Source organism: Hylobates moloch, unplaced genomic scaffold (assembly GCF_009828535.3).
Source record: "Hylobates moloch isolate HMO894 unplaced genomic scaffold, HMol_V3 SCAFFOLD_18, whole genome shotgun sequence".
Lineage (NCBI taxonomy): Eukaryota > Metazoa > Chordata > Mammalia > Primates > Hylobatidae > Hylobates > Hylobates moloch.
In genome coordinates this window covers 34,189,166-34,203,074 of record NW_026652293.1, presented here as the reverse complement: position 1 = coordinate 34,203,074, position 13,909 = coordinate 34,189,166, and the positions used below count along the sequence as shown (strand labels likewise).

At 35.6% G+C, this 13,909-nt stretch overlaps 1 protein-coding gene and 1 non-coding gene across 4 annotated transcripts in view; both read right to left on the bottom strand.

Annotated features, from left to right (window-relative positions):
- Positions 1 to 1,458: 1,458 nt before the first annotated feature.
- CUNH1orf141 (chromosome unknown C1orf141 homolog) overlaps positions 1,459 to 13,909 on the bottom strand; it is a 65,234-nt gene continuing 52,783 nt past the window's right edge. For 2 of the 3 annotated variants that reach the window (XM_058430732.1, XM_058430731.1), the window contains 4 exons: positions 11,969 to 12,113; positions 5,197 to 5,266; positions 4,184 to 4,370; positions 1,459 to 2,555 (listed from right to left, as the gene is read on the bottom strand). In XM_058430732.1, the coding sequence (XP_058286715.1) occupies positions 1,956 to 2,555; positions 4,184 to 4,370; positions 5,197 to 5,266; positions 11,969 to 12,113 (1,002 nt within the window). In that variant the 3' untranslated portion in view covers positions 1,459 to 1,955. The remainder of the gene's footprint in view (positions 2,556 to 4,183; positions 4,371 to 5,196; positions 5,267 to 11,968; positions 12,114 to 13,909) is intronic. The other variant, XM_032136910.2, reaches the window with a different exon arrangement.
- Positions 11,398 to 11,531, bottom strand: LOC116458158 (small nucleolar RNA SNORA31). Its single transcript, XR_004245224.1, has one exon. It is a non-coding gene; the product is annotated as a small nucleolar RNA SNORA31 (small nucleolar RNA).

Sequence of the window (13,909 nt, the reverse complement as noted above, 5' to 3'; positions counted from 1 at the left end):
TGGGATGCAGAGGTTGCAGTGAGCCAAGATCACGCTACTGCTGCGCTCCAGCCTGGGTGACAGAGCGAGACTCCATCTCAAAAAAAAAAAAAAAAAAAAGAAAGAAAAGAAATCACACTTACATGAAGAGCAGGCTTACAGGGAAAGGGAGGGAGTAGAAAGGAAATTTCTATTGAATGTTACAAGGCTCAAAGTACTAGATGCTATTTTATTTAATCCTCAGAATAGCAGTGTAATAAATTATTGTTGTCTCCATTTTAAGGTGGAGATACAATTTAACTGAAGAGCAGATAATTTACATTATTTGCCCCAATTTGCTCCTATCTGTCCTATTCCAAGGCCCAAACTTGTTTCTCTGATACTAAGTATCAACAGAAACTACCATCGTGACTAGTACTAATATTAGCTATATTTTCTAATTCTTGTTATTCTGATCGTTAGTGCTTAAAAAGAGTTTGTGTTTTATGTTCTGAGTTGGCAGTGTAGTTAGGGAAGCTGTTCTGCTTTGCAGTAAGTCTGGATGGAGGGAAAACAGGGGGAGAACGTATAACAGCAACCAGAAAAGAGTGAAGGGGAAAAGAGAAAGCTTCATGACTTGGAGCTGCAGTAGCTCCTCCTTTCCCCGGCCAGCAACCGGAAGCAAGGGAACCTGGTATGCCCCTCCCTTATCTCCTACAGACCCGAGCCCAACACCTTATCTCAAAGCTTTTCTCTCTCTCTCTTCTCTCATTCACACAATCTCCAGGTACATCTCTCTTCCTCCATCTCCATTTTTCTCTCCTTGTCATTCTGTGTGAGAGTCCAAACCTCCCTCTCGTTGTGAAGACGCTCTTGAGTAGTACTGATGATGATGCACAATAAGGAAAATCTCCAGTCTGAAGTAGAAGCAGAGGAACCTAAACCAGTTTACCTCCTCACCCTTAAATGTTCCAAAAGACCTCCGAAAGCCTTTTCTTAACTTAAATGCATTTAATTCAATCTGTTTCTCTTCAAGTAGTAACAGTCAAGATTGAAAAATTCTTTCCTTACTCAGTTTTCTCTTTTAGTTATTGGAATTACAAAATTATTGCTTTTTGCGATTTTCACATGAGCTCTCTGGGATAAAATTTTAAGTAAGCTTTTGTTAGTTAATTTTGGAATGTATTACTTCCAAGATTATTTTTATGTGAAATACATTTCTGAATTCCAAACAAATGGATTACAAATAAACTTTCAAAATGCAACTTGTTTCTAAGTTGAATTCTGCCTTTAAACTGTTTGGGTTAACGAGAAACAGTAAAATAGCAATGTAATAATATACTTTAAAATGTTTAATACCTATAGGATTTGCTACCAAAATTATTTAGATTAAGGATAGTTATTCTTTTATTTAACAATTCAGAGAAAAGTTAAAGTTTGCAAACACATTATATAGTAATGAAGTTCCAACATCAACTAACAACAATAAAAAACTATTCAAAGTTTCACAAAGCCTTTTTAATTGCATAAATTGCCAATGTAATACTATTGATGATTTGCTGAAATGCTGATATACAATTAACTCCACAGTCATTAAATTAATGCTAATTTGTCTTATTTGATATTCAATTATAGAACAAGAGTATTGATGTTATTTGGCTTCCAACAGCTCATTTCCAGAGTCAGACTATGCCTTTCTTGGTCCTGAATCAGAGTTTAGTACAGGAAGGCTGATGATTGAGCAATCTAGTTGAGATAATAGAAAGTCATGAACTAGATCCTCTTGGTGATAATTATTTCCTAATTTTGTCCTGTTATTTTCTAAAAATGTTGATTGTTCTTGAACAGACCACTGCTGACTTGTAATTTTAATGTCTATGCTTTGCTTTCTTATATGATCAATTAGAACATTACTATTTGGATAAGAATTTCTTTTATAATTTTGGAACTTGGATATTTGCTTCTTGTTACCCAAATATTGCTGCATACATGATATTTTATGAGGCATTTAAAATTTCACTTGAGAAGCTTAACAAATTATCCAGTGGTGTTACATTATTTAGTTTATATATATATTTAAAAGGCTTTGAGTAACATTTGACAGGTGAGGCACTGGAAGTGGGTATGCTCATTGGTTTTCCTACAGAAAATGTTCTTTCCAATTTTCCAGTTTGGGCACTCATTTCATGAATAACAGCTTTATCAAGGTAACCCACAAATTGTTTTGTTAGACTAGAAAAATTCTGTGAGAAATTATAGACTGCATTCCAAGATCTGTTTTCTAGTGTCTGCTTATTAGTTTTCTTCTTTAGTTTATCATCTACAGTTGTGTGGCCCGCTTTAAAAGACATGGGGATCTGTATATCTTTTCTCTGTACTGTAGGCATGGTTTTTTGGGGTTTGAAAAGAGAAATAGATTGATTGCCAATTATAGATTTGAGGATTTCACAATTTCTTTCTAAAACGAAATTTGTTCTTTTATGTGGGTAAATGTTTTCATTTTCCAAAGGATGAGAAGAAAGTCTATTTTTTGTCAAAAGTAACATTCGCACATATTCTGTGTCATGGAAAATGATGGGATTTGTGTCCTTTTGTTCCTGTGGATTAAAGTAAAGAGTAATTAGTCGTAAGTTCATCGAGTCAAGAAAGCTCCATATATTTTAAAACATGTAAATAAAATTGTAAAATATTCTAAAAGTGACTACATACAAATATTTAATATGAACAGTAGCATTATTCAAATACATGAAAATACTGTACTTGTATGTAACATACATCCTTCTTAGCTTAATATTCTATAGAGATGTTAGTGATAAAGCTTGAACTTTTGGCCTTAAATTTTTTTGAAATAAATTGGAATATGAAAAAATTAATAAATTTGTTAAATATCTGAGGTACTGCCATTGAGAAATAAGGTAGTTGTTCTGGCATTTCTTAGGTTTCCATGTTCTAGAAATTAAAAAGCATACCAAAAAATGGATTGAGTCAAAGTCCAGAAGAGACATAACTGATTACAGGCCAAAATTACAAATCTGGATATTCTAGTAAATAATTCAAAAAATTAAAAATTATCTCTACAACTGTTATTATTGTACCCTAATACTTAGCACAACATGACACCTAAAAAGTGCTCAATATATATTTGTGGAATAAAATAGCCAAAGTAATAGATTGACTTAAGAATAGATCATTTTTATTGCAGTAATATCCAAGTCTGCTATAATTACTGAAAAGATGACAAAGATCTAGTTTTGCAATCCACTGGTGATGCCAATATTACCTATTTAGCCATGGTAATGGATGTTTATAATGTTTTTGGTCTGTCCAACACCTTAGGGAATTTTCCACTTGACAAGTCTATGTACCCTTAGGTAGAGGCAAGAACCATGTTTGTCGGCTTGTTTGCGGTTAGGGCACGGGCATTTGCCCTAGGCTCTGCCATTCAGATGCATCTATGAAGTCTTCAGTTCAGAGAAAGCAAGCACTGTGAAAAAGTATTGGGAAAACTATTCTAGTGAGGGTGGTAGGAGTTATATCTAGCTTTGAATGACAGCAGTAGCAAATGTCTTAGAGTATTCCCTGCTCAGCATCAGAGTTGTAAACTTTTATCTATGACAATAGCATGGGCCTCAGTGGAGCAGTCTGGGGCTATATAATTAGGTGATTCCTGACTAGACAGCTTTCGAGCCATACTGCCTCTCTAGAGAGCATGAGTTACTAAATAGCCTTTAATAAATGCACTTTCTGGTTGAAAAAGCCAAAACAGATTGTTAGAAAAATTGACACATGGTCATGGTCCCATCATTTTAGAACTGAAGTCTTGTTATATTGCCCAGGCTGGATTCAAATGCCTGGGCTCAAGCAGTTCCCCTGCCTCAGACTCTAGAGTAGCGGGGATTACAGGTGCACACCACTGCATTCTGCTAGATTGGTACAGCCATTTTTAAAAAATGCTTTTTATTCTACAGTTCTATTATAATCAAGCAAATTTGATAAAGCCTTCTTCATAAAGGAAAACACTGAATTTTCAGCTGGTGTAAAGGAATCCCCGGTTTAGGGGTTGTGCAAAGTGCATTAAGAACTTAAGTGCTGTTATCACTTTGGAATATGAAACCAAGAGGTAAGAAGGATTTATCAAAGATTCTGCTCACTAAAATATATTGGTGATTCCCGTAAGTCATATGACTACACATATTTACTTCACAATAGATGATATGCTTATTACCATGTGAGAAGTTGCCGTCTTTGTTGGACTAACGTTGATTACCTTGGCATGTGGATTTTTCAATTCATCCTCAAAGCACAACGGGAGCAAGCTTTTCTTTCTTACTGACCTATACTTACTTAATTGATCATTTCTGACTGATTTGTTTTCTTTTATATTAAAATCATTCATCGGTGGAGATTTTTTTCTGAAAATAAACACAATTTAGGGTAATGTTCATGGGGCTGATTACAGCTTGTCAGTTCTTGTCTGCCTCCTTTTATCCCTGGAAGTCACTGTCAACTTCTGCACCAACCTCTCTCCCACAGACTTTCAAACTGACAAGATCATCCCGTCCTGCCTGGTTTGTGGGAGAAAACAGCGAGTAAGAGTGGAAGCAAGAGAGTCATGTATATGCCTCTTTGGATTTTGAGTGGGGACGAGTTGTATTATTACGTAGGTTGAGGAGAACACCAAAGGTAGAGAAATATTTGTAACATCCTATGTTGAAATTCTGGAAGAAGCTTCACAGGGCAGCTTCATGCTAACATAGGGTGGCCCCAGTTTTGTTAAGAGGATAGAATAGTGTGGTCAGGCAGAGACAGGATATAGTTTTTAAACTGAGTTAAACCTAAAGTGGTTGTTCATTATTGATTCAAACAAAGTTTGAAACACACTGGATTAATGATTTTTTTCATTATATAGAGATTGAAGGGTTCATGAGAAAAATTAGAACTTTATCCAAAGAAAGCTACTTTTTCATGTCCATGTTGTCATGTAAGTAAATATGTGTATTGACTAAAAAAAAAAATTGTATTCCCTCTATTCATTTTTCTATGCCTTTCTCTCCATTTGACAATCCTCAAGGTCTGGATGTGATATCTAGTGGCTAAGCAGTCTTGGACCATTCATTGGATTGTGCTATGGAACTAAATAATAAGGCAGAATAAATTTATTCTTGTCAATTATAAAATGTGTCCTACTAGAAACATCATTAAACAGAAGAAAATATTAAGCATTTTAAAATAAATTACCTTTTATTTCTATCACCTTCTGAGTGACCAACAGAATCCAGTGGTTTCCTAGGATTTTTTTCAATTTGAGCTGAAATTTTAAAAGATTTTCATAAAAGACACATAGATATTCTGACATTTAGGAAAATATCTTGCACAAAATATTTTACAATTTAAAATAACATATGGAAAGCACCTAGTATAGTGCCTGGTCTGTAGTAGCTACCCAGCAAATATTTCTTGAATGAACTAGATAGAACTGCAAAAGACTGAGATCAAAGCCCTAGTATTTGGCTGAAACAGATCAAACATAAAAGTGGTGTTGGAGATTTTTTTGTGGAAGAAAGGCATCCCTAAATTTTCAAATCTCTCTGATATGTGGAGTCATTATTAACCAGTAGGAAGCTTCAGACGTTTATCACTTGGTAGGGAGGGAAGACAGTTTGCAGATATCAAACAGATCTTGCCATGTGGCATGAAGTAAGCATCATCCAAGGTTGATCTCTTCCAAATATGTCTGGTGGCCACTCCAGCATTTTTCTAGATACACATGCTATTAGCAACAGTTTTAGCTTTTTCCTTGTCCTCGAGTAGTTTATATTCTAGTGCAGTACTTCCCGGTCTTTCCCATATAATGGCAAGCATACTAATTAATGTTATTTGTACAGTATACTGGAATAAATGCTTGAGTCTGGGCAGGCTACCATAGGGCCAACTGAGCAGCCTTGATGGCCAAGGAATCAATATTTCAGCACACCTATAATCCCCTCCAAGCACAGCAGGTTACCACAGTACTATTTGAGAAGCTCTGTTCTAGAGGGAGGAAATGGTCAATAAACAAGTAAACAAGGGGCATGGTGGTGTGCCCCTGTAATCCCAGCTACTCAGGAGGCTGAAGTGGGAGGACTGCTTAAGGCCAGGAGTTTGAGGCCAGCTGGGGCAGTATAGTAAGACCCCCATCTCAATAAAACAAAAACAAAAACAAAAAAAACCGCGACAGCAACAAAAGCAAGTAAACCAACCAACAAATAAATGTATAATATAATTTTGAATAATTTGGAAGTATTTGCAGAATTCAAGTACTATGGAAGAATATAAACATGGTACTTCACCTAGGGTGGCTATAGAAGGCCTCTTTTAAGAGGGGATATTTGAGCTGAAATCTGAGTAAAGAGAAAGAGGCAGAGGAAACAGCAAGTGTGGAGGTCTCAGTGTGAAGCCAGCATGGAATGCTGAAAAAACAAAGAGGCCAGTGTTGCTTGGGTGTGGTGAATTAGGAGGCAAGAGCAACATTGGAGTAACCAGTTAGGAGGCTGTTGCTGTTGTCTAGATGAACATGTTGGTGGACTCGATAAGGATTGTAGCAGTGTAAGTGGTGGGAAATCGTTGGCTTCAGTTTCTACTTAGAGGGAGATCCAACTTTTTCCCATTTGCAGAAATGGGATAGGTAAGAGAAAAACAGGCCCACTGACTGAAACAAGATGCTGGGTTAAGGATCCCTGGCTTGTGAAAGGAGAATAAAAATCACTCCTTTCCATTGCCAATTGGCTAACCCGGAACTAAGTCAAACCACACCAGAGATGCATGACTGAATCTGCCAATCTGCCATATCCCCAACTGTCACCCTGGCAGAGGAATTCCATTCACAACTCTAAAATCTGGTCTGGCCTGAGGGTCACAAGGTCTGAGTAATGGCAACTGCAAAACTTCTGGAAAGGAAAGAGTGACATATAGTGAGTGGTGAATAAGAGACAGAGAACCTTCTAAAATTCTAAAACCTATGAAAAATATTGCCAGGTGCAGTGGCTCACACCTATAATCTCAGCGCTTTGAGAGGCTGAGGTGGGTGGATCACTTGAGGTCAGGAGTTTGAGACCAGCCTGACCAACATGGTGAAACCCCATCTCTACTAAAAGTACAAAAATCAGCTGGGCATTGTGGCGAACGCCTTTAGTCTCGGCTACTTGGGAGGGTAAGGCAGGAGAATCGCTTGAACCAGAGTTGGAGGTGGCAGTGAGTGGAGATCGTGCCACCGCACTCCAGCCTGGGCGACAGGGGGAGACTCAGTTTCAAAAAAAAATTATAATAAAAAATATGAAAAATATAAATTTTAGAAAGGCAGCCAACAAAATCTACAAGAGGGTCAGCAATACAATTAAATAGAAGAATCTAAAGATAACCTGAAAACCCTTGCCATCTTAAGATATACACCTCAATTTTAAGATGTATATTAGCATGTGTCATAGTTTAATTAACAGCGTCAATTGAAGACATCTTAGATTTGATGAAATATGCTTAGAAATTTCAAAGGTATAAATAAAAAATACTCACATTAGAGAATAAGCTAGTATTCGATAAAAACAGGTAAAAATAAAAGGTAAAAAAAAAACAGGTCAATATTTTAAAAACCAGAAATCTTGGAAGTAAGAAATATAAATCTAGATTACATGGACAAAGGGAGAAGTAATGAACTGAGAGAAAATGTTGAGGGATTCGCCAGGAATGCATAGAAAGATAAACAAAAAACCTGAAAGAACAGTTCAAAATCATGAAAAACAGATTGCAAGTCTTGGACATTTATCCAATAGCTTTGGAAGAAGAAAATAGAGGAAATGGTAAAGAATCTATGTTTGAAGAGATAATAACCAATAATTCTAACTGACAGAAGTGTATTTCAAGGATTGAAGATGACAGACAGAATACATCTATATCCAGATACTTTGTACTAGAAATGCAGATCGTAAAGAATAAAGAGAAAAATCCTAAAACTACCAGAAAGTTAAAAACAATTTGTCTGTAGAGGAATGACAATTGGACCATGAACAGAATTCTAATCTATGAATGATTCAAGAAGATAATACAGTTATCTGTAAAGTGCTGAGAAACAATAATTTACAGTGTAGAAATTTACATAAACTCAACTGTCATTCAAGAGTGACAGCAAAATAAAGGCACTTCAGATATATAAGGATGAAAAGAGTTAACAGCCAACAGGTCACCATTGAAAGAATGACTAACACATGCTCTTCAGGAAAAATGTAATAGAACACAGATGGGGCTGAGTGTGGTGGCTCACGCCTGTAATCCCACCACTCTGGGAGGCCAAGGCAGGTGGATCACCTGAGGACAGGAGTTTGAGAGCAGCCCGACCAATATGGTGAAACCCCATCTCTACTAAAAATACAAAATTAGCTGGGGGTGGTGGTGCACACCTGTAAACCCAGCTAGTTGGGAGGAGGCAGGAGAATCGCTTGAACCCAGGAGGTGGAGGTTGCAGTGAGCCAGGGTCACGCCATTGCACTCCAGCCTGGGCAACAAGAGTGAAACTCTGTCTCAAAAGAAATAAATAAATAAACCACAAATGGCAGGATACAGGAGTCAATGATGAGCACAGAATTTGATAAACTAGTATGTATTTAATCAGCATTGTCTTTAAAAACCAACAGTATTTTGTATTTTAAATGAAATATTGTGAATATTTGCTGCATTTGTATAAGCTTTTTGCAGTTATTTTAATCTATTGTATTTTTGGTGTTTTAGACTTCTGTCATGTCAGCCTTTTGTTTTTTTCTTTAACTTTGCTTTATTGAGGTATAATTTACATACAATAAAATACACATATTTTAATGTAATGCACAGTTTGATAAACATTGATAAATATATGCCCTCATGTAAGTAAAATCAAGATATAGAGTATTTCCATTATTCTCAGATCGTTTTCCCCTGCCCCCTTTTAGTCAATTCATTTGATTTGTTCTGTTCTTTCCTTCAAACACACTGGTTATCTCAGTGTTGGATAACTGTTTTCTTCCCTCAATATACTATCTTGTCTAATGTGGTCATATTTTTGTCTCCTTACACTGCACGCTATATATATTCCTATACCTGCTTTTCAGATTTCAATTCTGTTTACTTCAATGTTTATTTTACTCTTAGGTGCTTTTAATATAATTTTAAGTTACCTATTAGCATTACTTCTTTCTTTAAAAATATTTTTAAATTCTGGTAGCATCATTTTATCCTTGATGATTATCTTTTACATTTCCAAATCTTATTTCATAGAATTCTGATTTTCTTTAACTCCTTAAGCATATAGAACAGTTATTGTTTAAGTTTTTTCCTGGTTCACGGGGTACAAATTCTGCCAAAATGTGACCAACAGCTATCTTTTAAATTATGACCTTTCTTTGCTACGGGATTTTTTTCATAGGTCCTATGCTTTGTTCTTATTTTTCTTTCTGCTCAACTTTGAATCAGATCACTTAAATCTGGGCTTATTATTTATCCAAAAACAATAGATGTAATTTTTTTTGATGTTCTCCCTGTTTACTTGGGCACTGTGAAACTCTCCCCTTAGAAATTAGCATGTAAATCCGGATGTTGTTACCTTACATTATGAGTTCAGGCACTCAGCTACCTGAGTAGGCTGCTAAGGAAGCTGGAGCCCTGGAAGATCATGGAGAAGTTTGTTTCTGGGTACTGTATATTTTGTGAAACCTTTTCATGACACCAGGGTGGTGGTGGTGGTGAGTACTCTGCTTATGTGTGAGGTGTCACTTGGATTTCATTTTTTTATCTCTCTCTTGGGGTAAGCAACTTAGTTTAGTAGTTGGGGGAGGAATTTAGTCAAGTAAGGGCCTCATGGCTCACAGGCTATTTGATGGAATCATGTTTTTTCTTTGCACAGTTATCGTTGGTCACAATCCAAAAATCATTCCTAGAAAACTGTATTTTGTCTCTTCTGTTATCAACCCTCCTTTCAAGTCCCTGCTCCTTCGGTTGGGAGGTTTTTACCCTAGCTTTGGTACGTCTAAAGCAATACAAGGAAGCCAGAGAAAAAAAGTGACAAGTTACGATTGTTACATTTCTCTCCAAACATTGCTAGCACAGACTTTGAATGCTGCTGACTTACAATGAGGAGAGGAATCCCAAGGGGGAGAATTTCGCATCTTTCTCTGACCTATCATTGATAACAAACTCCGTTTCTTTATGTTGAATGTAAGAGAGTGTGTGTGCGTGTGTACTTGTGTGTGTGTGTGTGTGTGTGTGTGTGTGATGGAGTAGGTGGTTATAATAGGGGATTTTTTTTCAGAATATTCTCTACTGGCTCTTTCAATGGTTATTCCTTTCTCCTAAGAAATGGAATTGTGCACTGACTTCTGGAAGATTCTTTCAAGCTGCTTCATATTATAATATGTGGCAGATTTTCTTTGAGTTAGGGATAAAATGTCCCACTTTCAATTTAATAAATTTTTCTTCTCTATTTTCTTTTTGTGTTATTCATTTTGGCCAGGATGAACTGAACTTGTATTTATGTTGACAACTTTCCCAGAAGTCTTACTTTGAGACTTTGATAAGAAGTATAAAATGCTTCTTTAGAGAGGCTTAAGAACTTTTCTAAAGGGAGATTGCTTTGCTGAACTAATAGAACATCCTGTCACTGCTTTCAGGGAACACTTCAGAGAAGATGTGGCATCTGAATGGAACCTTAAAGGATAATGTAGTAAACAGAGGGTTGCCTACTTCACAGTCCTTTTTTACCCTTCTTTACTAACAGCACTCCAGTCTTATCTCCTTCCAAGCAACCACGTCCTTCAAAGAAGGCTGGGATCTTTCCCGGCTCAATAGAGTACATCTTGAGTAACCTAAGCTGTGTTTTTCAAAATGCTGAGCTACAAACCATTCATGTCTTGTGAAATCAATTTAGTGTATCCTGAACAGTATTTTTAAAAATGAAGTAGAATAGAGTATAACACAATGTATCATCTGGATCCTTAGTAATTACTGTACAAAATACAGAAAGACTACAATCAAATTCAACTGACAGAGAAAGAGAGAGAGAGATAATTAGGACTCTAGGAAGCTGAATCTTCTGCTTCACATATATGTGTGTGTGTGTGTGTGTGTGTGTGTGTGTGTGTGTGTGTAATATAAAAAGTATTTCTTACTGTGGCCATGTTAAAAGTTGGAAAAAGTTATCTAAGCCAATGATGATTTATTGGTTTACATGTGGATGCATGAGGCTATTTGAGCCAAAGAAACATAAGGGGGAGTCGGCTTTGGGAAAACATTTTTTTTTCATTCTTACCAAGGCATACAAACCATTTCCAGTCACACAAGCTATCTTGAATAGTTGTCATCATATTGCACAGCAAGGATAGGAGGACAAGCTACCTGCTAAGACCTTTGAGGAAAGAGAGAGGAACTGGACATTTTTTCCCCCACTGTATTCCTCTATTCAATCTCAGCGGCCACAATCAGACAGACAGAAAACTCGAGAATATTTTTTTCTTGCATCTGTAGTGGAAACCTTAGCAGCAGACAGTTACTACTCCAGGTCTGTCAAATAGATGCATGGAACTGAATATCTGATGACATTTTAAGGCCCCTGAAAGAGCCAACCCTGCAAATGCCTTTCTGATGGACTTCTTGTTTTTTTAGATAATAAATATCTTTACTGTTTAAGCTACAGGCGGTTGGATTTTCCTTTACTTAGGGCTAAAATCTCTTAACTATTAAAGACAATCAGGAATCTATCAGGTGAAAACATATATTTTAAGCATAGACAACAGACAATGAATCAAATCACATAGTAATTTGGTTAACTAAGTAAAACAGCCTATTAAATATGACTAGAGTCAGTGTGGTGTGGATAGGTTTAAGAGTAAGAAAAGAAGGCTGGAGAAAGTTCGTTATGCTAGTGTGATCAAAGACTAATAATCCTTGGTTAAAGATTTTCTTAATGCTTACACACTAATTTAGTTATTTCAATGTAAACATGCAGTTTGTATACCTGTAAATAAAGTAGAGTCTTTTTGCTTTTTATGAGCATTAGACTGAATGTTGAACGTAGGAGAAAAGTCTGTAGTACCCAGTGATCTTCTACATGCTTGTCTATGCTGTGAATATAGAACATTCAAAGGCCCTGCATTTTCCATCTAAACATCAGGAAAAATGGAAAATTATCTTAGAAACTATTTCTTTCCATGTATATTAATAAATAATTTATGATTGAGTATTCACATTTGCAATATTGAATTATGATAACTAACAGCTGTCTGGTTCTTTAAATATTTTCAAGTGTGATTTATTTAATTCTCAAAAAAATCCTACTATGAGATGGGCATTATCAATAAGAAAACAAATCTTCAGAAGTTAAAAGATCTGCTTATGCTCACATTTTTTACTAATTTTTATTTTCTTTGTCTATAAAACTTAGCCTTTATATTCACATGAAATTTATCTCTCTAAGTTCAGGGGAAGTCTAAAGTTCAAATGCTGAGAAATAAAGCCTTCTCTGTTTTGACAAACTATTACTCTCTCTAACATAGAGTAGGTAGAGCAGATCAGTTCTGAGTAGAGAAGAAACTGAAAAACAATGACCAAGCTTTTCCTAAGCTAGAGTATCAGACTGGCAGATTGGGTCCATATATTTTTTATTAAAATGCACATATCTAGGCACTCAAAATATACATATGCACATGTTAATATAAACTGAATACTTTGTGATTCTTTGTTAACAAGCTAAACAAATAAATGTTTAGAACCCATATGTTTCTCACACTAGGCACAGAATATATTTAATTCTGGATAATATGAAATAAAAATAAGGTATATAACAAAAGTCTAGGCCACAAAGACCTCACATTTTTATGGTATAGATAGGATTTGCATACACAAAACAGTAGGAAATAAATAGAGTAATATTACTAAAAAGCAAACCAATCAATACAATCTACAAATGAGGAAGAATTTAAAAAGGGAGGGATATCAATAAAGACTAGAATAGACAGGAAAGATTTCATAGAGGAAGAAGAAAATGCTAAGATTTAAAAGATGAGGGCATTTCAGGTGAGGTCAACAGCATAAGCCTGGAATGTTCATAAGACAGGCAGAAAAATAGCATATTTATAGCAGGAAGGCATTTATTATTTATTGGGATTAAAAGATAAGTTCAAATTGGTAAGAAGATGAGTTGTGAGAGGGATAGACCACAGATGTCTTGAAAGACAAATAAAGCAACTTTATTCTAAAGAAAAATTAACAAAATTGTCATGAGGAATAGAAAATTGGAGCAAATCAATAATTCTTAAAAGGAATGTAAGGGAGTTTCAAATAACTACCTTTAAAACATAGTTTAAAAGAGTAACCAGCCCCAGATAGATTTACAAATAAGTTTTTTTAAGCTTTCATGGAACAAATTGTTCTCGTGCAACATAATATCAATTCAATCAAAAAGTAAACAGCTTTTCAGTTCTTTTTATAAGCTGGCATAGTCTTAAAAGCCAAAGTCTGGAAAAATAAAGAAGCCTACAAGCTAATCTTACCTATGACTTCAGGATTTTTCACAAATTTAAAATAAAATACCAATCAACACTAGACTAGTACAAGTTTACAACAGCCGAATAAAATCATCAAGAAATAAAGGTTTCTATATGTTATTATAACTCATTACCCATAGGTCAAAGAGGATTAAAATGATGTAATTATTTTAATAGCTGCAATACTGATAAATCTGATAAATTTAACAACTATTATTGATAAGAACTATAATAAAACTACATAGAGATAATACTTTCTTAATGCGAGAAAGAATATTGGCCAGGTACGGTGGCTCATGCCTGTAATCCCAGCACTTTGGGAGGCCGAGGCGGGTGGATCACCTGAGGTCAGGAGTTCAAGACCAGCCTGGCCAACACGGTGAAACCCCGTCTCTACTAAAAATCCACAATAA